This window comes from Nycticebus coucang, chromosome 12, assembly GCF_027406575.1.
Source record: "Nycticebus coucang isolate mNycCou1 chromosome 12, mNycCou1.pri, whole genome shotgun sequence".
NCBI lineage: Eukaryota > Metazoa > Chordata > Mammalia > Primates > Lorisidae > Nycticebus > Nycticebus coucang.
This window is the reverse complement of record NC_069791.1, coordinates 87,207,660-87,233,731: the sequence shown is the minus strand read 5'-3', so window position 1 is coordinate 87,233,731 and position 26,072 is coordinate 87,207,660. Positions and strand designations below refer to the sequence as shown.

The 26,072-nt window shown below is 37.7% G+C and overlaps 1 protein-coding gene across 2 annotated transcripts in view; it reads left to right on the top strand.

Moving 5' to 3' along the window:
- The first annotated feature begins 200 nt into the window (after positions 1 to 200).
- RBBP6 (RB binding protein 6, ubiquitin ligase) overlaps positions 201 to 26,072 on the top strand; it is a 39,002-nt gene continuing 13,130 nt past the window's right edge. For both annotated transcript variants that reach the window (XM_053555299.1, XM_053555298.1), the window contains exons 1-9: positions 201 to 1,464; positions 6,820 to 6,919; positions 13,511 to 13,547; positions 18,142 to 18,186; positions 20,267 to 20,355; positions 20,472 to 20,568; positions 20,924 to 21,063; positions 24,046 to 24,218; positions 25,909 to 26,012. In XM_053555299.1, coding sequence (XP_053411274.1) covers positions 1,299 to 1,464; positions 6,820 to 6,919; positions 13,511 to 13,547; positions 18,142 to 18,186; positions 20,267 to 20,355; positions 20,472 to 20,568; positions 20,924 to 21,063; positions 24,046 to 24,218; positions 25,909 to 26,012 — 951 coding nt within the window. In that variant the 5' untranslated portion in view covers positions 201 to 1,298. The remainder of the gene's footprint in view (positions 1,465 to 6,819; positions 6,920 to 13,510; positions 13,548 to 18,141; positions 18,187 to 20,266; positions 20,356 to 20,471; positions 20,569 to 20,923; positions 21,064 to 24,045; positions 24,219 to 25,908; positions 26,013 to 26,072) is intronic.

The following is a 26,072-nucleotide window of genomic DNA, read 5'->3' as shown; positions in this document are numbered from 1 at the left end:
AGCCAGTCTTCTTCACGCTACAGCTTCCCCCTCCCTTTTGAGGTAGGTGGTTTCTTCCGTTGTCCAGCCTGGTTCTGGTTCCGCGCTCCGGAGTCACAAAGCATAAAGTCACGTGAGCAGGCCGGTGCGCTTTGTGACGCCAGCGGCTCCGCCCCTCGGCCCGCCTATCCGCGCACGCCAGCCCCGCCCCGCGCGCGCCGCCCGTGCAATCCCTGCTTAAGAGACCCCGGAGTGGGGCACTCGCCCGAAGCCAGGCCGCGTCCGCCATAGTGCCTGGCCTGGAGGTGTCGCCGACGCCTGGTGAGGGCCCCAGAGCGGCAGGGGGGCAAAACAAAAAGGGAGCCAGCGAAGCCCTTGCCGCTGCCCGGCGGTTTCCGGGCGTGTTCTCGCGGTCTTGGGCCTAAAGCCGACGGGAGCGAAAGGCGAGAGAAGCGCGGAGGATCCGGCGAGAGGAAACGTCAGGGATCCTCGGCGGTGTCCCCGGGGTCCGCCAAAGCCACCCGGCCGCTGGCTGGGGCCCGGGGTGGTGAGGAAGTGCTTCGAGGCCTAGTGAGGCCTAGTACCGGCTTTGTGTCTGAGGCGGCGGCGGCGGCGGCGGCGGCGGGGGGGAGGCGGAGCCGGAGCCGAGTGCGGCCTGCGGAAAGGCCTCTCCTCCGCCGACCGCGCGTTTTCGGCCTAGGCCGCGGGGTCGCTCGCGGCCTCCGGGGAGCAGGCGAAAGGGGTTTGTGTGTGGTGGGGGCCTGGGCCTGGGGAAGCTGACGCCGGTCGTCCGGAAGCCAGGAGGAGGCGAGAGGCCGCTCGTGGACTCCGGGCCTAGGCCCTCTCCCCTCAACCTTCTCCCGGGGCCTGGGTCACCCCAATCCACGGAAAAAGAGACCAACTGGGAGGTGCGGCCGCGCTATGGACCCCTGACCCCGTGGGGTCAATCGGACTCTTAACGTGTGGACTGACCGCTACTGACTGCACCGCCTGTCCCCCGTCTCCTGCTGGCCCTTAGCATGAGCGAGGGGGACCCAGCCGGGTGACATTGTGCCCGTTGGCGGATTCTCGATTTCCCCACTTCCCCGTCCTTGTCCTCCTCCTCCCACATGAAGTGATTCTGAGTATCTGGGGGGTTCCGGATTATTGTTCTTACGAACCCCTGCTTGTGGTTGGGGGGTATTTAATCTGAGGCCTTAGGGTCCTTCAGTGTCTTTGAGTGTTTTGTGTGTGTACATATTTTGCTCTTAAGTTTATAAATATACATATATTGAGAGTGTCCACGTCTCCTCGCTGAACCTTAGGAATCCTTTGGCACCATGTCCTGTGTGCATTATAAATTTTCCTCTAAACTCAACTATGATACCGTCACCTTTGATGGGCTCCACATCTCCCTCTGCGACTTAAAGAAGCAGATTATGGGGAGAGAGAAGCTGAAAGCTGCCGACTGCGACCTGCAGATCACCAACGCGCAGACGAAAGAAGGTAAGAGCCACAGGGGCTCCGCCTATTCGCTGGTGGAAGACAGATACTAGTTGTACGGTGCTGGCAGAATACTAACCGCCATTATGTCTTTTATGGGACTGTTGATTCTGATACTTCTGATACAACTTTTCATTGATAGCCAAGGATTGCTGCATCCGGATTTGGAGTTTAACTGGCTTGTTTGGTTTCTGTATATTTGAGTCATCTGTAACACGCTAATCCCAAAGCATGGAAGTCTTGATTATTCACGATGTTTTTTTAAATGAAAAGAGAGGAGGGGGGCTGCTGTACAGGTTCTTTGGGTTCTTGCCTTGTGGCATCTTTAACTTGTTTTCATCAGGCGCGGAGGAGAGCGAGGATTCTTATATGTTAAAGCAACGGTAGAGATACTTCCCTAATTTTATAACCTAACAACGTTTTGGAGTTTAATGGGAAATTGTATGTCCTCTCTTTCCTCCCTCCCCCATTTATTTGTTTAGAGTTGGCTGTGTTGTGGAGAAGAGATCTGTACCTCAATATTTTTGAGGATTTAATCAGTGTTGGAATTGTTTTTGAAACTTAAAATGTTCTGATCTGACCACTCTTGTGTGTAAATTCCAGAATTAGTGTTACAGTAATTAATTAGTAATGCAGTAATTAGTTCATCACGTTACTCTTAAAATTTAGCAATTTGGTAAAGATCGGAGATACTGATTTTTCTTTTTTCTTTTTTTTTTTTTTTGCAGTTTCTGGCCGGGGCTGGGTTTGAACCTGCCACCTCCAGCATATGGGGCCAGCGCCCTACCCCTTTGAGCCACAGGCGCCCTACCCCTTTGAGCCACAGGCGCCGCCCCCTGATTTTTCTTTTTTAAAATAGTAATTGCTGGACTTTATATGACTTCATAAATACAAGGATACTGAAAAATATGACTGCTACCAGAGTACAGATTAGCTAATGGGGGGAATCTGCAGCTTCAAGGCCACATGTGGCCCTCCAGATCCCCAAACGTGGTCCCTTAGGACAAATCCCTTTTTAAAAATGATTTGTTCAGTAAAATTTGTGTGCGGTCGTAAGGTGGAACTCAAGGATCCAGAAAGCCCTATGTGGCTCCAAGGCTGCAGATTCCCCATCCCCTCCATCTTTAAGTTTTTTTCCTCCCTTTTAAAAGTATTTTATATTGGGAATTTAACAGTAAAGAAATGTGACAACCTGTCTTTTCTGTCTCTGAACTTGTTTTGGTTTCCTTTTCTCAGAACAGTATTGCTGATGTGTAGTTTCAGAAAATCAGTCTTGTGAGAGTTGTCAATGGGAGGAGGAGAAGTAAAGTTTTAATGAAGCTAGGATTTTTTTTATCACTTAATTTGGCTTAAGGTGTGACATGGATTTTTTTGATTGAAATGAGAAAGCTCCCATTCTAGCCTGTAGTTCATTAAATGGAGTAAATCTTGTAGTGTAGAAGACCAGTTTCCATTTACCACACAGACATAATTCTGTTAGGTTAAGGAATGGCAGGCAGTGCTGGCATATTTTGACTCAAAAATATTCTTATTAGGGAAGAACTTTGCTGGCATAATATGTTAAATACTGTCTTCTTCCCTTCCTTTTTTAAAACAAGTGTTATACCCTTTGCTAATTGTAATCGTCCACCAACAGCATCCTATAATAGTCACATTTCACAGAACAGATGGATTTGTGAGAACTTCAGGCCATCTTGACATTTTAATGAATGCTTCTGAATGAAAGACCATGTAAATGAAATTAAATGATATTGAGGTAATTTTAGTCATTGTATACTTACAAGTTTCATATTTTATCAGAGTATGGCATGATTGATTCATTTGGGGCTAGGCTTTATCCATCCTTTTAACCTAACAGTTGAACACAGTTTGTTAGAATAGAGTATGTTATAGCTGAAAGAATCTTATCCATAAGGAGTTTTGTGAGCCTGTGTTATTTTATTTTTGTACTCCAGGAAATATGTAATACATAAGCCAAGCCCTGGGGGAAGTGCTTTGCCCAGCAGACGTTGTTTTTATGTTTGTGTGAACTGCCCTTTATTGGAGAAAACATAGTTAGATTTCTAAGGAAAAGGGTTAAGAAAAGTGATCTGTGAGGAAGAAAATTTATAGTATTCTATGTCACTTTCAGATTAGGGGAGAAAAGGTTAGTAGTAGTAGTAGAGCAGAGGGTTGCTACTTAAGTACTTGTATGGGAAATAGTATCCTGTGTCACAGGCATTGAGTAGAATGCCACTTGATTTTAGCACTATTTATTGAATTTAATTTGGCTTAAGGTGTGACATGGTTGTAACATACAGTTTTGTAGGCGATTGCCTAAGAGAGAATGCTGATAATTCGTTTATTTTTGAATTAATATTTAAATGATCTAATATATAATGGTAATATAAAACTCTCCTTATAGCTTTGGGAATCTGTGTTTAGGACCCTTAAATCTTGATGGTACTCTTGATGATACTAAAATACTTGGATCAGAATTATATTTATTGTAGATTTGAGAATCCTGCTTGTTTGTTTCTGAGCTATATTTTGTTATGTGAAACACTTTAATACTTTTCTGCGCACTGACCCATGAAAAACAACAAAACAACCTTTATTCGAACTTAGTGTGAGAGATTTGGAAGCTGAGTATGAAATATTTTTAGAAGACTTTTTCCATTTCTCAGATTTATGTTTTTTTTTTTTTTTTTTTTTGTAGAGATTAAGAGTCTCACTTTATCGCCCTTGGTAGAGTGCCATCTCACAGCAACCTCCAACTCCTGGGCATAAGCGATTCTCTTGCCTCAGCCTCCCGTGTAGCTAGGACCATAGGCGCCCGCCACAATGTCTGGCTATTTTTTTGTTGTAATTTGGCCGGGGCCAGGTTTGAACAACCGCCACCCTCAGTATATGGAACTGGCGCCCTACCCACTGAGTCACCCTTATCTTGTTTATATTTCATCCATGCCTTCTGGTTTGAGGGTCAAAAACTAAACTGGAAAGGAGAAAGGATCTTTGGAAGCTAATAGACTATTTTAAGTGTGAAGATAATTTTTAGGAGATAGGAAGTCATTGTAATTCGGGTTTTAAAAAGTCAGAACAGGGCGGCGCCTGTGACTCAGTGAGTAGGGAGCCCACCCCATATACCGAGGGTGGTGGGTTCAAACCCAGCCCCGGCCAAACTGCAACAAAAAAATAGCCGGGCGTTGTGCCCGGTGCCTGTAGTCCCAGCTGCTCTGGAGGCTGAGGCAAGAGAATCACATAAGCCCAAGAGCTGGAAGTTGCTGTGAGCCGTGTGATGCCACAGGACTCTACCGAGGGCAGTAAAGTGAGACTCTGTCTCTACAAAAGAAAAAAAAAAAAATAGCTAAAAAGTCAGAACAGCTGTTTGAGGAGCATTGGGTACCTGACTTTAGTTTGATAAAATAATAAGCTGTCCGTTAAGGCGCCCCTAGTACAGTGGTTACGGCGCTCCCGCCAGGCCTGGGCCAGCTAAACAATAATGACAAATGCAACAGAAAATAGCTGGATGTTGTGGCGTGCGCCTGTAGTCCCAGCTACTTGGGAGGCTGAGGCAAGAGACTCATTTAAGTCCAAGAGTTTGAGGTTGCTATGAGCTGTGATGCCACGGCACTCTACCAAAAGCGACATAGTGAAACTTGGTCTCAAAAAAAAAAGGCTGTCTTCAAAAGCTATTGTGAGTACATTTGAGAGTTATTAGATATTCAGAAACTTCCTGTCAGGTGTTTGACACTGTTTTGTTTCTGGATTTAACTTTTTGAACATCTCCCATCTCTGCTGTTCCCAATTTTTCTGACTCAGAACTTGCTTGGAATTTGGGATTATCACGAACTACCCAAGACAGTGATTATAGTCTTATACTGGCATACCTAAATCTGAGAAATTACATCATTCTGGTTGAATGCCTGTGAAATATAGTTTACTACTTAAACATACTGAAAAAAACTCTAGCCTGAGCAGTTTAGTTTAAAGCAGGAAAATACTGATAGCAATATGACTAAAAATGATAAAGCTCATAAGATTCAAAAAATTGGAAGAACAGAAGTAGTCAAACACTCTGCTAAATAATTTAAGAAAGTAAAAATATTAAGAGTGCACCCTGATGTCTGGTTATATGATTAAAGGAGATGAATATGTTTTTGCATCTTGTAGTGAGTTTCTTTTTCTAAATTATTTTCTTAGCAGATCTTTTTACCATACTTAAGGTTTAATTTCTTAATTTCATTCGTCCAGAGTACTGTAAATAATAATAGCCCAAAGAGTAGAAAAATAGGATCCATTCATCTTCCCTCTTGGTCGTCTCAGAAAGTGACATCACTGTTTATCTAGTGGCTAAAGACAGGAATCCAGGAATTCCTTCTGACCTGATTCCACCTGCTTCATCTTCCCAATATTCAGTCCATCAGCAAGCTTTGTCAATTCTTCCTGAAACCATTCTTGTCTCCATTTTTCTCTGACACATCCTAACACAAAAAAAGCTGTCATTATCTCTACCTGAATTATTTAGCAGCTTCTTTCTTAAGTCACCATTTCTACTCTTGTTCACCTACAGTTCATTCTCCCCGTAGATGCCAGAGTAACCTATTTTTCTTTAATATATATCTTATCATCACTTTGTTTAAAATCCTTCAATGACTTCCTTTTGTACTTAGAATTAGAAACAAAATATAAATCAGTATGTGACCTATACCTTTCTAGTCATATTTCATATCATTATTCTTTCATTTTCTTCAGCTCATTGGGCCTTTTTGAGTCATTTCTTCACATGCTTTTCTCTTCTGCCTGAAATATTCCTTATCCATTCACTCCTCCCCGCTCTCCTTTTCAATCTTAAAGTATCCTATGTAAGTTCCTCAGAGGGGCTTTCTTCGAATCAACATTCTACCCAAAGTTGCATTCCACCATTAATTCTTTGTTAGAAAATCCTTTTTATTTATAACCTAGCATAATTCAATTTTTATTGATTTCCCCAATAAGGTTCATGAGGGGCAGGGATCATAATACTCAATTCATGTTTAGGGTCTAGGAAAAATAGAATGTCTTCATTCTAAATAATAGCTTTTTCTCATAGTTAACATGTTCAGCATTTCTGGTTAAATACACTAAATCTTACTGAGATTTGGAGTTCCACAGAAGTGGAGGTGCTAGATCTAAGAACCTATTCACACTGGTGTCCTCACAAGAGAATCATGTGGCTTTGGATTTTTTGTTCTGACATTATTTAGATGCAAGGAACATGTGCTTGTTAATATTTCTATCTTTAAGTTCATTTCCCATAAAGTTTATATTGGTTGAAGTTTTCTCATTCTTGGATACTTTAATCTCCAAATAGAAATCCGACTATATTTTTATTTACAGAATATACTGATGATAACGCTCTAATTCCTAAGAATTCATCTGTAATTGTTAGAAGAATTCCCATTGGAGGTGTTAAATCTACAAGCAAGACATATGTTATGTAAGTATTTGTGAAATCTCTTGTACTTCAAGAATATTCAGAAAAGGGTCAACATTCGCTTTTTTATCAAAGGAGCTTTGATTGTGAGGCTGTGGAGTTACATAGGATTTATGAGCATAGACAGATGGGGAACTTTTTCATATTGGAAGGATTTAATCAAATAAGGCACATTTAAGGAACTTCAATTTGGCCGGGTGTGGTGGCTCAGGCTTGTGATGCTAGCACTGTGGGAGGTGGATTGCTTGAGTTCTTGAGTTCAAGACCAGCCTGAGCAAAAAGTGAGACACACATCTTTACTAAAAATAGAAAAACTAAGATAAGAGGATCTCTTGAGCCCAAGATTTGGAGGTTGCTGTGAGCTATGATTCCTCGGCATTCTACCCAGGGCAACAGCTTGAAACTTTGTCTCAAAAGAAAGAAAGAAACTTCAATTTGATATACTTAAAAATGTACATTATTTTGTAAAAATTTTAACTACTATGTATTTGTTTTCAAAATTGGAAACTGTTAATTTTAAAATTTAATGACCTTGTTATATCTGCTTTTTGTTGTGAAGCATTTGAATATTTGTTCCCTCTTTTTTTGCATTTGAATATTTGGTGGCACAGTTTTAGTTGATCCTCTAGATGAGTATCAGTTGTTTGTGGGCTGAAGGGTATCTTGATTTGGATTAGGTAGGAGAATGTAGGTTGACAACAATAGGTGACTAAAAAGCAAGAAAGTATTTTTCCTCGTTGTCAAAGGTATGTGTATTTACTGCATTTTTGTATATTTCAGTCCGAGCTCCGAGCCTTTTTTTGTTTGTTTGTTTGAGACGGAGTCTCAAGCTGTTGCCCTTGGTAGAGTACTATGGCGTCACAGCTCACAGGAACCTCAAACTCTTGGACTTAAGTGATTCTCTTACTTCAGCCTCCCATGTAGCTGAGGCTACAGGCGCCTGCCACAATGGCTGGCTATTTTTTGTTGGCAGTTGCCATTGTTGTTTAGCTGCCCCTGGCCGGGTTCAAACCCACCACCCTCCGTGTGTGTGGTGGTGCCGTAACCACTGTGCTATGTGCGCCGAACCAATTAGAGCTTTTTTGCCATCAAACAATAACTTTACAATGCCATCTAGTGAAAATTTTTCATTCAATTGCATCTGTAGTTCTTTAGGTGTCTTGGTGATATGAAGTAGGTATGGGTGAAATGCTAACTTGAATATGATGTCATGATTCTCAAAGTCAGTGAACCTTTCATTGTATTCTCGTAGTAATAGGTCTTTAACAGCTGCATGCTCTTCAAATGATTCTCATTTATCATTCTGCTTATCAGTGACTTTTGCCAACTAGGGAAAGTGTTCATCCAGAATTTCCTTTTGAAGAATTTTTGGGGTTTTCTGTTTGTTTTTGTTTTTGAGCCAGTTTCTCAGTCTGTTGCCCTGGGTAGAGTGCCATGGCATCAGCTTAGCTCACAGCAACCTCAGACTCTTAGGCCTTAAACAGTCCTCTTGCCTCAGCCTTCCAAGTAGCTCAAGATTACAGGTGCCTAGTATGACTCCTGGCTAGTTTTTCTGTTTTATTTTTATTCATTTGTTTATTTATTTTTAATGAAGCTTTTATTTTATTTTATTATTTATTTATTTATTTTTGCGGTTTTTGGCCGGGGCTGGGTTTGAACCTGCCACCTCCCGCATATGGGGCCAGTGCCCTACTCCTTTGAGCCACAGGCACCACCCTATTTATTTATTTATTTATTTTTTTAGAGACAGAGTCTCACTCTGTCGCCCTCCATAGAGTGCTGTGATATCACAGCTCACTGCAACCTCCCGCTCTTGGGCTTAGGTGATTCTCGTGCCTCAGCCTCATGAGTAGCTGGGACTACAGGTGCCTGCCACAACGCCTAGCTATTTTTGTTGCAGTTTGGCCGGGGCCAGGATTGAACTCACCACCCTCAGTATATGGGGCAGGTGCCCTACTCACTGAGCCACAGACGCCGCCCAGTTTTTCTGTTTTTATTAGAGTAGGGGTCTCCCTCTTGCTCAGGCTGGTCTCAAACTCTTGAGCTCAATGGATCCACTCTCCTCGGCCTACCAGAGTGTTAGGATTAAGACACGAGCCACCGCAGCCAGCCTGAAGAATTGTTTTGAAAAAGCATAGTGTTTTTTGAAATGCTTGAATTTTTTGCCTTGACTTAGTGTTACCTTGCAAAGAAGTAGGTTGTTTTGATTTGATATGGTATCACACAAAAACACTGCATTTCTATAGAAATCTTCCAATAATCTTCATTGCTGATTCTGTTCGTCATAAAATTTAACTGTCTATTCTCACAAAGATAAAATGGCGCCTGTGGCTCAGTGAGTAGGGCGCTGGCCCCATATACCGAGGGTGGTGGGTTCAAGCCCAGCCCTGGCCAAACTGCAACAACAAAAAAAAAAAAATAGCCGGGTGTTGTGGCAGAGGCCTATAGTCCCAGCTACTCGGGAGGCTGAGGTAAGAGAATCGCCTAAGCCCAGGAGTTGGAGGTTGCTGTGAGCTGTGTGACGCCACGGCCCTCTACCGAGGGCGATAAAGTGAGACTCTGCCTCTACAAAAAAAAAAAAAAAAAAAAATTTTGTTAACACCTATCCCTGTGATAACCAACTGTTCTTAAGATACAGAAAATCCGCTCTGAATACCTCATTCAACTTTAGCCTGTTATGAAACTGATGTTGCCTTGTTGCATTTGCATGAATGTAGTTAACAATACTTACAACTTGTTGCAAAGTGTCACTTAAAATAGTAACTTTAGCACAGAGATTTTGTTGATGCAAGATACAAGGAAAAGAAATAAAAACATCTGGATCTGTTAATACTATTTTATCTGCAGTAAACCTTCATGTTTTCTTGTCAGGGAAGATATACTATCTGTACATAAACTCACTTACCCAAATTCAGTCCAACTTCACAACATTTGTTGGGAAAGTTGTTGAAGACAACTATTCCCTATGTTCTGTTTGCAAGAGTGCCCAAAGCAAGTAACTTTTCACAACAAAGAAAATCTTCTGTCAGGATCCCTATGAAGTATAAAACCTGAGCTGAGTCAGTGGTATCCGTTAATTCACTGAAGTGATTTTTGCATGAAGTTCTGTTATGTTGAAGGCCAATTCATGCTGCCAGTTAGTCATGGTTCTTGGCAAAAGGCAGTTGTTTGTACTTTGAAATATCATCAAGGTCTAAGTATCCTACAAATTTAACAACACATTCTTTCATAATTTCTACGTCATTGAATAGCTTCCCTTTCCCCCCTAAGTATATAAGTTGCTTTTTAAATTGTTTCAGTGGCATTATTTCTAGGTCTTATTGCTGCTTGAAAGAATTGTCTTTGTTTTTGCTTTTCATCTTTTCAACACAGCCTTTTACACCTCTCCCTCTAAAGTATTTGTGGTCCCTATGCATGTTAAAACTCTGATTGAGCATTGAATTTATTTAATGTTGGTAGTGCAGCTCTTTATCTTTAGTGGAAACAAGATAATATTGTAATTCCCAATCTTCATTAAAAATCTGTTTTGTTCTTCAGCATTCTCTTGGCCATCTTTGACATGATAGGCTGTTAAGTAGATGTTAAAAATACTGCCAAGAGGGCGGCGTCTGTGGCTCAAAGGGGTAGGCCCCATGTGTGGAGGTGGCGGGTTCAGACCCAGCCCCAGCCAAAAACTGCAAAAAAAAAAAAAAAAAAAATACTGCCAAGATGTGCAGCTATTCATAAATTACACTTCAAACAGAAACACCATTGTTAAAAAATGGTTAACAGGGCAGAGCCTGTGGCTCAAAGAAGTGGGGTGCCAGCCCCATATACCAGAGGTGGTGGGTTCAAACCCAGCCCCAGCCAAAAACTGCAAAAACAAAAAAAAAAAGTTGATTAACAGACTGGTGTACAAGACCTCTGTAAACTCATCTATCAGCCTGTGTGGTACTGGTATCAGTCAGGGGAAGTTAGAACTAAATCATGAGCATAGCAGATGTCAGTTCAGCTCTTATGACTTACTAATGTTCTAATGTACCTGTCAATCTAGGGGGATTATAGAAGACAAAATTGTTCTGTAAAATATAGATTCAGTTAAAAGACCACATTTTAGGACAGAGGTTCTCCACCCCTGCATAGACACTGGGATCAGGCTTAGGTTCGACTCTGCTTACTGCTTTATACCAGTTGTGTGTTATATCTCAGATTACTCAAAAATAAAGAAGGCCAGGCACAATGGCTCATGTTTGTAATCCTAATACTCTGGGAGGCCAAGGAGGTAGATTACTTGAGGCCAGCCCAAGCCAGAGAGAGACCCCATTTCTAAAAACAGCTAGACACTGTGGCAGACACCTGTAGTCCCAGCTACTTGGGAGGCTGAGGCAAGAAGTTCACTTGAACCCAAGAGTTTGAAGTTGCTGTGAGCTATGATGCCACACCACTCTATCAAGGGCAACAAAGTGAGACTCTGTCTCAAAAAAAAAAAAAAAAACTATATCTTTAACTTTCACTGCTTTGTTATAATTTTATTAATGAAAATAGAACTCTGATGTGTGAAAAGGGCAGTAACTTAGGCTATTTAAAGAGTAGTGATTTCCACTTAGAAACCAGGTAGCTTTGACCATGTGCAGTGCCTTACACATGTAATCCCAGTGCTCTGGGAGGCCAAGGCGTGGAAATAGCTTAAAGTAGTACTTCAGGACCAACCTGGGCAACATAAAGAAAGTCTATTTCTACTAAATTAAAATTAAAAATTAGTTGTGTGTGGTGGCACACTATGGTTCCAACTATTCAGGAGGCTGAGATAGAAGTATTTGAGCCCAGGAGTTTGAGGTTATAGGGAGCCATGATTGCACTCCACTCTGGGCAACAGTGAGACCCTGTCTTTAAAAAAAAAAGAAAGAAAAGAATATAAATTAGGTAGCTTTGTTTGAAATGTTGGCAAATTTTATTCTGCTTTAGATCAAAAAAGTTTCTGGAATTTGCCAGTCCTGAGAAATGCAGTGTGTTCTTGGAATGGAATTAAAATAAAGTTATTTCTTGGAGCTTTATACTCATTGGCACGAGTTCATTCTAAAATTTTTTCTTATTAATTTGTTGTTTCCATATCTTAACATTTGGCGGTCCTTTTGTGTAATATATTCTGTATAGTAACAACATTAAAAAACTGAATCCTTTATCTGTAAATTTTTGGTGAATCTAGTGGCATGTGCTTTTTTTTTAAATGATTCTAAGAATTGCAAATTATAAGAAGGGAATTCCTACAATGTAGTGTAAAATGACACTTTATCAAGTCCTTTTTGTTTAAATAGTAAGCATTCGGTTTCTGTAGTTTTTTTATATTCAGAAACTTTTTTTTAAATAAATTATTTTTTTATTAAATCATAGCTGTGTACATTAGTGCAATCAAAGGGGTACAATGTGCTGGTTTCATGTACAATTATATTCAGAAACTCTTGAGGAAAGAAATCAAGTACATGGCAAAATAAGTTACCTCTTACACAGAATTGCATGCCAGTTCACATAATAGGATTTTATTTGTAATAAATTGGTTTCACAAAATGCCTCTGAGTTTGTTGAGCAAATACTAGAAAATGAAAGCTTTTTTTTTTTTCTTTTAATATTTGGGCTTCTAAATCATGCACAGACCTAGAAACTCCTTTAGATGCTGTCTTACATTTTTCTATAGTTAAGATATGAATAACTTAGGCCTAAAACTAAGCATTTAAAGGCTGTATTTAATAACTGAACCCTGCTGCCATTCACGTGTGGACTTAAAGAAGTTTCTTTTCAAGTTTAATTTGTGGGTTTGTTTTTTTTTTTGAGACAGAGCCTCAAGCTGTCACCTTGTGAGGCCGTGGCATCACAGCTCAGAGCAACCTCCAAATCCTGGGCTTAAGCAATTCTCTTGCCTCAGCCTCCCAAGTAGCTGGGACTACAGGCGTCCACCACAACTCCTGGTTATTTTTTGGTTGTAGTTGTCATTGTTTGGCAGGCCCGGGTTAGATTTGAACCTGCCAGCTCTGGTGTATGTGGCTGGTGCCTTAGCTGCTTGAGCTATAGGCACTGAGCCTGTGGGTTCTTTTAAACATCAAATAGTCCAATTCAAAATCTGGGAGTTAGAATTCTTTTCAATTAATTTTAAAAATGAAAATAGCTATCATCCTTTCTTTCTGGATTTGAAAATTATTTTCAGAGCATAGCAGTTTCTCAGGGGTTTAAATTGTGAACGTTGACAACAGTGCTCTTCCTTTAAGAAAATCTGGTGGGTGAAAATTTACATTTGGACTTATTCAGCAAGTGGAGAGAAATATAATTCAGTTTTCAGCCGCACTACCTTTCAGAAAACATTTATTGTAAGTGGCAGCAGATACTTACTTTAGAATTCTCTGGTATGGAATTGTTTGGGAAATCACAAATGTATCTTAAGGTGTTCAAAGGTAGTAAAGGTTAATCATAGCACTTCAGTCATTCAAAAATTGACTTTTAAAATTTTTGTACCAAAGGGAAATTATGTTTTTAGGAATGTGTGATTGAAGATGTAAGATTCATTAGCACAAAAGTTCATAAATAGCTAATGTTAGTTTTTGTTGTTTTTGTTTTGTTTTTTAGAAGTCGAACTGAACCAGTGATGGCAACTACAAAAGCAGTATGTAAAAACACAATCTCACCCTTTTTCTACACATTGCTTTTATCTTTATAATGTAGCAGTGAAGTAAATCATTTTAGACCTTAATATCCAACTGATCATAGTACATATTGTAAATAAAATGTATTTTGATGACAGCTCAGTTCAATATGGATATTTATGGCATAAATTGCACACTTATTTTGTAGAAATGGGTAATTTGTGCCCATAACACTGTTTCATATTAAATATGATAGCATTTTCCCTGTATGACACTGTGTTGTACAGTTAATGTATGATCCTTTTTAGATCGTTTAGGTTTTACACTAATGAACATGATGACATGTTCTACATCTGTCTGTCTATAGTTAGTATTTTGTATGTATGTACAGGCTGTTGTGTGCTTTTTGTTTCTTGCAATAAAAAATGTTTGGAGTGTATATTTTGCCATTTTCACGTTGTATCACTTAGTTTTTGTTAGTTTTTTTTTTTTCTGCCTGATTGATGGCTCTCAAAAATGCATTAGCAACATGCAAAGCTTATTAAAGTTTGATGCTTTCTCCAAGTTCAAACACGTGATAGAAAAGAGCTTTCCAGAAACCATTTATGCACCCTTATTCTTTAGTCTTGCTTTATTTGGCAATTTTGAGCTCCTGTTCTTTGTTTACAACTGTACTTATAAAGTGAAACTCGAAATTGGGGCCCCCTATGAATATGTCTCAGTGTTTTTGATGATTTTATACAATTGAGTACATGGTTTGCAGAGTTACTGTAAGACCCTCCTTTATCTAATCAACTTAAATATCCAAATGGGAATATTTCCCTCTTAGAAGATACTAAAATGCTACATTGATTAATTCTTAAGACTATTGGAAGCTATAGCTTATCAAAGGTAACTTCCCTTAACCAGGGTAACATCTTAATTTTTGTAATCACAGATTAACCTTAAGTGTGACACCATTTTGACTTTGAAGCTCTAAAGTAAAAGGTTAGCAGCATTTCTAAGTTGAGGGGTGAAACATCTGTTTTAGAATACAGGTCTATCATAATGGGGTTCTGTAAACTTGATGGATCTCTAAACATTTTACTGCTCAGGCTTGATATTGTACACAATACAAGATGTCTGAAAGCTTCATTTAGAACTCAAGGGTATTGCTTGCTATTTCACTTTATACTTCTTAAATACTACTGATCTTTGTGTATGAGGCATTTCACTAACCTTGAATTATTGAATCTTAAATACAACATAGATTATCTGAACTTTGGACTTGTTCTCTAGAGTATATGGCCTTTAGTTCTCATGAAACTAAATATAGAGATTCAAAGATCAAAAGTCTTAGTGTATTGGGGTTTTTTCCCTCTTTTGGATATATGGGGTTTTTTTTCTTTTTAAGCATAATGCTGTAAAAACTGTCCAAGTTTCTGTTTTGCTGGTGATTGGTTTAAAACTGATTTTTATGTATCCAAATGCTAGCACAAATCAGATCGACTATCCTGGTTACTGTAGTAGTTAATGTAACACATTTTGTATAAAGTACATTTTATATATAGTATTTAAACTAATTCAGATGAAGTTTTATTTCTTGAAAACAATTACTTCCTTTTTGTTTATTAGCATGTGTATAAACACAAATCACATGTTCATAAATAAAGTTAACATTCTTTTAGCCTTGTGTGTTCCCTGGCATGTCTGTATTACATTTATAAGAAGCAGTTTATTTTAAGCTTATTTAGGTTTCTCTTTTTTTTAAGACTTTAAAAGTGGCTTTAAATTTTTAGGTAGAATTATCTGAAATAAGACATTAGATACCTGTTATCCCCATTATTTATTCGCGTGGGGTTCATTTGCTGACATTTAGGATGAGAGAGAGTATACTCATCAAGCATAATTAGTGCCCAACTATGGAGGCTTTAAAGTCATGTGGATTATACACATTCACAGAAGCACAGTAAAAAGATGCCCTTAGCCAATGTTTTTTATTCTGATTGTAAGTAATAAATGCATACTTTTCTGGCAGTTTAAGCCAACTCTAATCAAGGGTGGCTGTTTCCATATTCCCCAGCATTATTTTATTTAGTTGGTAGACCAAAGATGGGTGTTTTTCTGCTAACTGAACATCAGAATTAGATTTTGTAGGATCCTTTAAATTTAAGCAAATACAATTGGCACAAGAGATTTTAGATCCTTACTCCCAGAAGAAAGAAAACCCTTAAATAGATGCAGGGTTAGGGGGGTTAATTTTAATGTCTGCTCTATGCATTGATCAGTTTGTAAAGACATTTTTTAAGGTGGCAGACTTTTTTTTTTTTAACCCATTACTATCCCACTAAGAGTCACTATTTTTATTGATGTTTGGTACATATAAATTCCTAATCATTTTTAAGCCATTCTTTGTCAACATTTTCACTCATTTCTTAACACCTTGCTTTATGTAGAAAACAGAATTGGATGCTTTTCTAAATTTGTAGTAAATTTGACCTTGTGGATTATGAGGTATGTAGGGGTGATAGTGATTACTTGGTGGGAAAAAGGTGATTTAGGTGCAATTGGATATCTGAAACCACTTTCAACTCAATAACTACATGGTATAATAAAAATTTAGAAGAAGGCTAAAAGGAAAGGATGAAGAAGGCCCAGCTTAAAAATAAAAACAAGTCATTTCTTAAGTATCAGAACTGGGGAGACTTTTTAGAAATGTCTCGGTTTCGTTGGTAAGAAAGTTAATATAATTGGTTGCTTTCTTTCTAAGAAAATTACCAGTATTTATATTCTAGATAGTAATGGGCTATTTTTAAAGGCTAGTAATTTGTTTCATTGGCTAGAAACATAGTATAAATGATGGTTGACAGTAATTTATTCAGTCCTTGTTACTTAAATTCAAGCAATTCCAGGTTGGTATAAACTGTAACCCTCTTGAAACAGATTGAGTAGGTCAGAATTTATTATATGTATGCTTCTGAGTTTTTTCCTACTTACCCCTTGAGGTTAGTTCTTAGGAAAAAATACTTCAAAGCTAGGCAAGAATGAGAAACCAGTGACAAATTAAGTGGTTATGCAGTTGTACATCAGGAATGTGGGACTAGTGAATTGTGAACTCTTTTATAGCCCCTCAACGCGGAGCAGAGAACCTTTTGTCTGAATTAACATTCCAGTAATTAAGTACATCAAACTAACTTTGAAAACCCTAAGATACTTGTGAAATGTACCTTATCTTTAGTCAACAGTGTTTTTATTTACATTTATTGAATCCCTACTGTGGGGGCAAGGCCAAGAACTTCATATTGAGACTGGTTACATTTCTATTCCAGGCTCTTAAGTCATGCTGCTTTTATTTTAATACTCTTTGTTCTCTGGATAGTTGAAAAATATCAGAAGAAGACTTTTTCTTTGATCCAGACATCTTGCATTCCCTCCATTTTAAACAAGAGTTCTGACCAGTAATGCATGAGAAACTTAAAACATTATAACATGTTGAATGAGGAACCTACTTGTTACATTAGGAAGCTGTAGGGAAAGCTTATTTTCAGGGTTACTTGGTAAAAATATCTGTGTATGTGTGTTTATACAAACAAACTCTTTTAAAAAACTGATACTAAAATAATTTTAGTGGATTGTATAATATATAAAAATTTTTAATGTTACATTTTAAAGTATATTTTTTAAAGCCCCTTTATATCCTTGTATGTAGTGTATTTGCTCTGTTTAAGTTTCTTTTTTCTTAGCCGGGCATTGTGGTTCATGCCTGTAATCCTAGCACTCTGGGAGGCTGAGACAGGTGGATTGCTTGAGCTCAGGAGTTGGAGACCAGCCTGGGCAAGAGTGAGACCTCATCTCTACCAAAAACAGAAAAACCGAGCAAGAGGATCACTTGAGCCCAGGAGTTTGAGGTTGCTGTAAGCTATGATGATGCCATGGCACTCTACCCAGGGTGATAGAGTGAGACTCTGTTGCTAAAAAAAGGGAAAAAAAAAAAAGTGTTTTTCCTAAATATCAGAATCCATCACAGATGTGACCGCTGTTCGCCCTTTCCCCAGGCTGCCTTTGTTTTACCTTTTTTTTTTTATTTAATAAAACTGCTATTGCTTTGTTACTCTTCGTTTTAAGAGAATAAACAAATTTACTCAGGCTGAGCAGTACATACTCAAGAAAGAAAAAAGCAGCAATTATATGGGAGCTATCATTTATTAAAACAATTATCTGAGCTGTTAAAGAGCTGCTTTTTTTTATAATGTATAATGGCATTCTGGGAAAATTAGAAGGATTTCTTTTCTCTCTTCTAGTGTACATTGTCTTGAGCATTATCAAATTTAGAGACCATTGAGAGACACGGGACTATTAGTATTCAGTCACTATTCTAAACATTTTCCGTGTGATAATACTTTACCCCATTTTTTCATTGTGATTGAGTCCCCTTCCCCCACAACTGATTATACTACGTGTGAAATATGTAGGGAAGGGTGAAGTAGGTTGAGTTACACTTTCAGGCTTAAAGTAACAGTCTATAGAAAACAAAAAGCCCAATATTTGAACATTAAGTGTCAGTAGGGGCTAAATGATCACTTTAAAATGTTTTCAGTTTGGAACTTGAATGTGTGTTTAATTTTTTGTGAACAGATTGATGACTCTTCTGCATCAATTTCTCTGGCCCAGCTTACAAAGGTATATATATATATATATATATATTCTTGAAAATATAAATCTTTTTCTAACTTTTTTTTTAATGTGAAACAGTTTTTTTAAGAGGGGTTGGGGGAGGATGTGTTTTCCAAAAGCATTGTACGTATTTTTACAATCCTGTAAAGAGTAGTTGCCCTTCTTGAGAAGATAGGGGAGTACTTTGTCAGCCTCAGCGTAATGTTGGAGTGTTGTTCATCTTCAAGACTTCAAGACACGAAGCTACACTTAATTAGTATTTTCTCTAATATATATATATGTATTTTAATTATACATTGGAAACTATAACATGGTTCTGGAGGAATTTCCTGGATTTGGCTGTAAATTATGTGGACTTTTTAAAGCAGCCAAAACAGAAGATTTCCTTTACATGGACGATTGCATGGTTATTTCTTGAATATTTGAATTGATCCCATGAAGGTCAATATTTTAAATGTGATAACAGTTGTTTCTTTATGCTATAGACTTGTAGTCTGTCTACATTAGAAAAAGTTTTAAACAACCTAATTTGTTTGAACACAGACTACATGAATTGTGTAAGTGTGTGAAGCTGTTTGCAGGAATATACCAATGTGTATGTTTAGCAGAGGGGTAAATTGTTACCTCCTGAAATCTTTGTATATGCCGTGTTTTCCAATAAGATTGCTTGCATTTTCTGCTCAAGAATGTGTATCTTTTGTTTGGGAAAGCACTAGTGATGGGATTGCATTTTTAAAAAATACATTTAACTTGCAAATTGTGCCTTTAAAAAAAGAATAGGCAGACTTTGAGGGCCAAGAAAGAAGTTGTCTAGTTTTACAACAATCCTTTTGTCCCTGCCTCAGAACTGTGAAACCAAATTTAGCAACGAAGATTAATGAAAAGATGGGTTTTCTATTAGTGCTGTCCCTATCTTGTCCTTGGCTTTGTTATAAGTTGTGTCCTTTCCCCCTAGAATGTATCCCCCCAAAATGTCCTAGTAACAAATTGCTTTTTAAGCTCCTATTCTGGGAAAACAACACATTAAAATTCATTCTAAACCATGAAGTGGACTAAGACCATCCTATTTTATAGTTTTCTAATGCAAAGTGGTTTAGCATAGAGTTAACATCTTTAGTAGCTTATAGTTTACTGTTTTTATTCTTATGTACTGTAAGGACCATATTTGAGTTTTGGTCTATTCCTACCATTGTTTCTTTGCGGGAAGAAGTTGGGGAGGTTTTGGGATTTTTTTTTTTTTTTTTTTTCATTTTTTAACTACAGGTATTTGTAAAATGTTTGGGTTCAAACAAATTAGTTGTTAAACATCTGTAATCCAGTTTTCTGTAAATGTTGCTACTGTTCTAAGCTCTGTTAATGTTAAGCATCTTTGTATATGAAATTACAATAAAATGTTAAAACTGGTTGCTTGTTTTGTGGATGAATGTAAAAACAGACCCAGTGAATGACTGGTATGAGTGCTAGATGCTTGAAGGTTCAAATTATTAGAAATCACTCCCTTAGACCCTGCTTATATCTAGACTATTGTACATCAGAGAAGATAAAGCTATGAAACTCATGAAATTAACGTGGAGAGTTGAATTTAAAATTACAAATGCTCAATGCACATCTTTTGCACTTATTTTGAAACTATCACCACTACCTAAAAAGACTTCTGATTTCTAATATCTGCTACATAAATTGTTCTATCATTCTGCTGAACCCCCTGCCTCCAAGTTGTAAATAAATTATAATCTTAATGCTCTGGCACTTGAATTATTTTTATGATTTAAAAACAAGTGTTTTTCTTCTAATTTAATCTCAGTTTTTAACTCTTAGAGGATTAGTATATAAATCTCAATGTAAGGTACAAACAGGGTCTAAGGTTTGAGTGTGCCCAGAAAGACTTTCTTCAGCCTCACAGACACCCAAACATCATGTAATGACCTAAGGACTTCCCAGTTCATCTTCCAGGTTATACATGTAAATAGCTATTTTTATGCAAGATTAGTTAGCTACTGCTCTTTACAGGATGAGTGGTGTTGTCTTTGGCTGTGTGGTCTTAACTGTTTCTAATGTGTGTGTCAAATAATTACCTGTTAAACAGACTGCCAATCTGGCTGAAGCCAATGCTTCTGAAGAAGATAAAATTAAAGCAATGATGTCGCAATCTGGCCATGAATACGACCCAATCAAGTAAGTTCATAAGTGTTTTACTAATAGGAACTTTTGGGGTGGGTTTTCCCCCCAGTAAAAAATTCCACTTTTTAAAAGTCATCTTGTACATGTAATTTTTTTTTTTCCTCTTTTAGTTACATGAAGAAACCTCTAGGTCCACCACCTCCATCTTATACCTGTTTCCGCTGTGGTAAACCTGGCCATTATATTAAGAATTGCCCAACAAACGGGGTAAGTTCAAAGTAGAAACTTCAGTACACCTTATGTTTTTTAGAATTAACTATTGCCTTCTCTATTACAATAGCTAAAAGCATTGCCTCTGGAGTCAAATTTGCCAGGCTTTAAATCTTGGTTCTGCCACTTAATGCTTGAACAAGGTTCTTGCTCTCTCCAAGCCTAGTTTTTCTTCTCTGAAATGGAAATAATAATAGTACTTACCTCACATGGCAGTTGTGAGGATTAAATAACATCATCAGTGTAAAGCACTACAAATAATGTAAATAGTAAGCTCTCTATCATGTTACTGATTTATTAAATAAAGGTAATTGCCTTTTCTCTTCCTCTTCTCCTTTTCATCCCCAAATAGGATAAAAACTTTGAATCTGGTCCTAGGATTAAAAAAAGCACTGGAATTCCCAGAAGTTTCATGATGGAAGTAAAAGATCCTAATATGAAAGGTGCAATGCTTACCAACACTGGAAAATATGCAATACCAACTATTGATGCGTAAGTACGCAAATTAGGTATGACCTGTGGAGGCTACAGTCAGTCCCAGGGTGTAGTGTTTTAATATTGGGCTTATAACTTGGCTAGTTGGATTCCTTAAGTACTTTGTATACGAAGATCATTAGTCTTCACATGTTACATTTCTATGAGGCTGCAGTCTGCTCCATTTAAAGCAAATTTAAAATGGATTTGGGGATTTTTGTTATCAGTGAGTGCCACTTCCCTTGTAGTCTTCTAATTTTTTTCTTTTTCTGTCATTCCCTGCTTTCTTTCTCATTCACATACATACTCCCACAAAATCTTATTATATATGCTGCTTGCATTTTTTAAGTGAACAAAACAAATTGTAATCATTTTCAGAAACAAGAGGCTTGAGATTAGTTCTGCAATATGTCAAGGCAAGTTTAAGTGGCAAGTACAAATGAAATACTGAGGTGTGTTGAATAAGTTTGGCTATAGCATACGAGTAGGGCTTATCTACAAACCATTAGTTTACATCAGCTATTACTCTGTAACATACCTAATGTTTATTTTTAATGTATATTCAGATTTTGTTTTAGGAGTCAGTTTTTATTAAAATGGACAGACATAAAAATCTAGTGGCATGGTTCAACTAGATAGCTCCATTTTAATTATCTTCTGTTATTACTATATTGAATTACCCTTTTGATTATCTTCAGCAGTTGTGAACTCATAATACACAGCACAATATTAAGTATTCCTTTGGACTATGGTTGTGTAACTATTGTGCATAAGAATCTTCTACAAAAATGTGTTGAGTTGGGTGCAGTGGCTCACGCCTGTAAGCCTAACACTCTGGGAGGCCGAGGCAGGTGGATTGCTTGAGTTCAGGAGTTCAAAACCAGCCTAAGCAAGAGCAAGACCCCATCTCTACCAAAAAAAAAAAAGCCAATTGTTGGGACCATAGCCAGCTATAGTCCCCGCTACTCTGGAGCCTGAGGCTAGTGAATCACTTGAGCACAGGAGTTTGAGGTTGCTGTGAGCTATGATGCCAGAGCACTCTCCCCAGGGCAAAATAGTGAAACTGTCTCAAAAAAAAAAAAAAAATGTGTTGAAAGATCCTGGTCCAGTTGAGTGACCTTACATACATACAGAAAAAATTCTAGATGATAGGCCCCTTAGCCCTCAGTTTTTTATTTAAAAGTTATGTGAAAAGACCATGATTCTACATTTTTAACAGTTCTTCCAAGAAGATTATGAAGATTGGAGACCTCAGAACATACTTTGAGAAGCATCGTTTAGAAAATAGTTGTTCATATTCTCAGTGACACTCCCCACACACAAAAAACATAAACTGTTAGTAAGAATACAGATTTCCTCAGCTTCATGCTATAAATATTGTTGAAGTGTAGTGTAGGGAGCAAGTGGGGATGATGAAAATGGCTGTGCTATGAAAAATTTAATGATTTTGAATACTTTTTAGTAAATACAATGTTTTGGTTCACAGTTAGTTTTCCTAAATTCCCAACCCTGCTTACTTCCTCAACTTCACCCCCATCTATTTTTTATCAGTCACCATCCTGTGTTATTGTGGTTCATCTTAGAGCAGTTTGTTGTTGCACTGTTCTAATTCAGAGACATTTCATAGATGCCACCAAACAACTGTATGTTGAAGTTGATGATTTTTATAGACACAAGAGCAGACCGCTTCATCCATGTTATGTAAAAGATTTTAAAGAATAGAAATTCGTGTTGAAAAAATTAATATCACCTGTGAACCCTAACTAATAATTAACTTCATTGCTTTTGAATGGTGAAATACAAAAGCCCATTTGTGCCAAACCCAGCAAATATTGGGGAAAGATGGGAGTCCAACTATTTTAAATGAAACTTTCACCCTCTCCACTGACACCACTGATAAGCAACTCAGACTCTTCTTCTGTTTCTTTTTTCTATCCTCTGTTCTCCTCTTTTTTTTTTTTTTTTTTCTTTTCTCTCTTTTGGGCAGTGGGAGACTCCTCTTTCACAAATTGGGAACAATGGGGCATAAGCAAATTGATACTTATTTCTGGAATCGTGGTGATGTCTATGGAGCAGCTGCAACACAAATAACACACCTAAGGTACCCTACTCTGTACAGCTGAGATTCTTTCATTTTTAGCATTGAGATAAACACACTTTGTTCCTAAATGAAATAGGATTTCTCTAGGAATTCCTATGTTTTACAGTGATGGGAGTGTAGAAGCAGAGGTGAGAAGTCTGAGAAGAGCTTTTTTTAATACCAACATTTCTGCAAAATGTATTTCTACAAAAAACTGGATCTAGAATGTCTAATGAGGTGTAACTTCACATGTTTATAACACATTTTTTGACCATTTAAATCATTAATATTTCTTAATTGACTATTAATAGATTAATCTCTCTTGAAATACTAATTATAAGTAGGTCATTGGTTTTGAAGTCTCATTCTATTATTTATGTGGTGATGATACAGAATTTCCGTTGAACTATTTTAGTTTCTCTTCTTGTGGCGTTTACTTCCAATACCTTTGCAGGTTTTGGGTACTGTTAAAATATGGAGAGGGAAGTTTTGTTTGGTTTGATTTCCCTCTGCCCTCCTCCCCTCAAGAAATGTAGAGTAGAAAAAATTGTGAAAAAAAAAAAAATTGTGATTAGGATATTACTTAAGTCAGATCCTATCTCCGCCACATAGAGCTTTATGGCACTAAATGTGCTGCTTTACCTCTCTGGCCCTCCAGTTGGTTCTTAACAGTTACGGATTCTAAGATCTTTTTAGTTGTTTTTATGGCACACATTTGTTTCTTTTTGCTACGTTTATTTAGGGTTTTGTGTCTTTTTGTTTAGGGGAAGGACATGTATAACCACTGCCTTATTTTGGAAGATACGCTTGTCTAAGCTAATTTGGCAGTGTACTGAATTACATATTCCCATGTAGAAAATGTAGTATGAATGAATACTCTGCGTTCTTAACAGTGTTAAAACATGAAAACTATTTTACAGAGAAGCGTATGCAATTGGGAAGAAAGAAAAACCACCCTTCCTACCAGAGGAGCCATCTTCTTCCTCAGAAGAAGATGATCCTATCCCAGATGAATTGTTGTGTCTCATCTGCAAAGATATTATGACTGATGCCGTTGTCATTCCCTGCTGTGGAAACAGTTACTGTGATGAATGTAAGAAATGCTGAATATTTGAAGCTGCATATTTTAGAATATTTGTGTTTACTTAGAAAAGCTCTTAACAGCATTGCATTTTTTAATCAAAATCAAAAATTTTAATCAAAATATGCAATGTTGATAGTATTGATCAAGAGCATTTATTGACGAAGTCGGTTTTTGTTGCTTTATTTTTAAATGATAACTTCTTTGTACTTTTATTTATTTAGTTATTTGAGATAGAATCTCACTTTGTTGCCCTAGGTACAGTGCCAGGCATCATAGCTCACAGCAACCTCAAACTCTTGGGCTCAAGTAATCCTCTTCCCTCAGCCTCCCAAGTAGCTGGGACTATAGGCATATAACACCATGCCTAACTAATTTCTTCTATTTTTAGTAAAGACAGGGTCTCAGTTTTACTCAGGCTGGTCTTGATCTCCTGACCTCAAGCAATCTTCCTGCCTTGGCCTCCCAGAATTCTAGGATTAACAGGCATAAGTCACTGCCCCTAGCCAAGCCTTTTTAATTTCTAAAGATAATTTTGGGATATGCTGAGAGCCCTCCATATACTTACTTCTGTATCTGCAGATTCAGCCAACACAGATCAGGAATACTTAGAGTGAGGAGGAGATAACAAAGCAACAATAAAGAATTATGAAAAATTTTGAACTTGGAAGTTCAAGACCAGCCTAGACAACATTAATGAGACCCCATCTCTAAAATTTTAAAAACATGGTATAACAACTATTTACATAGCATTTACATTGTATTAGGTATTGCAAGTAATCTAGAGATGAAAAGTATACAGAGGATGTGCATAGGTTATATATAAATACTACACTATTTTACGTGAGGGGCTTCAGCATTTGCAGGCTTTGGTATCCCCTGAGGATACCTGTAAATCTTTATTTGCAAGCCTTTTCAGTGAAGACCGAGGTCAAGAAGAGGTCACTTAAGACATTTCAGTGTATTTCTTAGATTTAACAAAGCACTTATTACTTGATTTTTACTACCCTGAAGCATAATTATCAGGTCTATAATTTAGTGTTGATCTTGCTTGCTGTGTTATGTGTCTCATTTCCTTGCCTGAATAATGCTTATTTTTTAAAATGTCCTATGATGCTTTGTTTTTTTTTTTTTTTTGGCCGGGGCTGGGTTTGAACCCGCCACCTCTGGCATATGGGACTGGCGCCCTACTCCTTGAGCCTCAGGCACCACCCCTATGATGCTTTTTTTTTAAACCCCAAGTTAGCCATGTAAAATCTTTGTTTTTTATTATCTTATTTCTATTTTGTTCACTACAGTATTCCAGTTACTAGGTAAACAAATAGTATTTGGGACAGAGTGCTTTTTAAAGATTTGTTTAAATGTGTCTATCACTTTTCTTTTAGAGGCTGGCCTCAAACTCTTGGGCTTAAGTGATTTTTCCACTTTAGCCTAAGTAACTGTGACTGTAGGCATATACCACCATGCCTAGTTTTGACTTCTCTTTTTAACATAGCATAGGTCATAAGAAAAATTACAGCAAAGATGTGTTTTAAGACAAAAGATTTTTTACATGAGTCTTTTAATCTACGAAATGATTAGGGCTCTCTGCTTGGAAAACAGTAGCGTAACTAAACAGATGTGAGCTATCTTTTTAATTCATTCTGTACACACTTAGTTCCTAGTATGCTTGTATTAACATTTAAAATCTTATCATACGTAGGTATAAGAACAGCACTTCTGGAATCAGATGAACATACATGTCCAACATGTCATCAAAATGATGTCTCTCCTGATGCTTTAATTGCCAATAAATTTTTACGACAGGTAGCTTATCTTTGTATCCCTTTTATGAAAAAAAGTTTTAAATCTTATACTTGGGTGAAT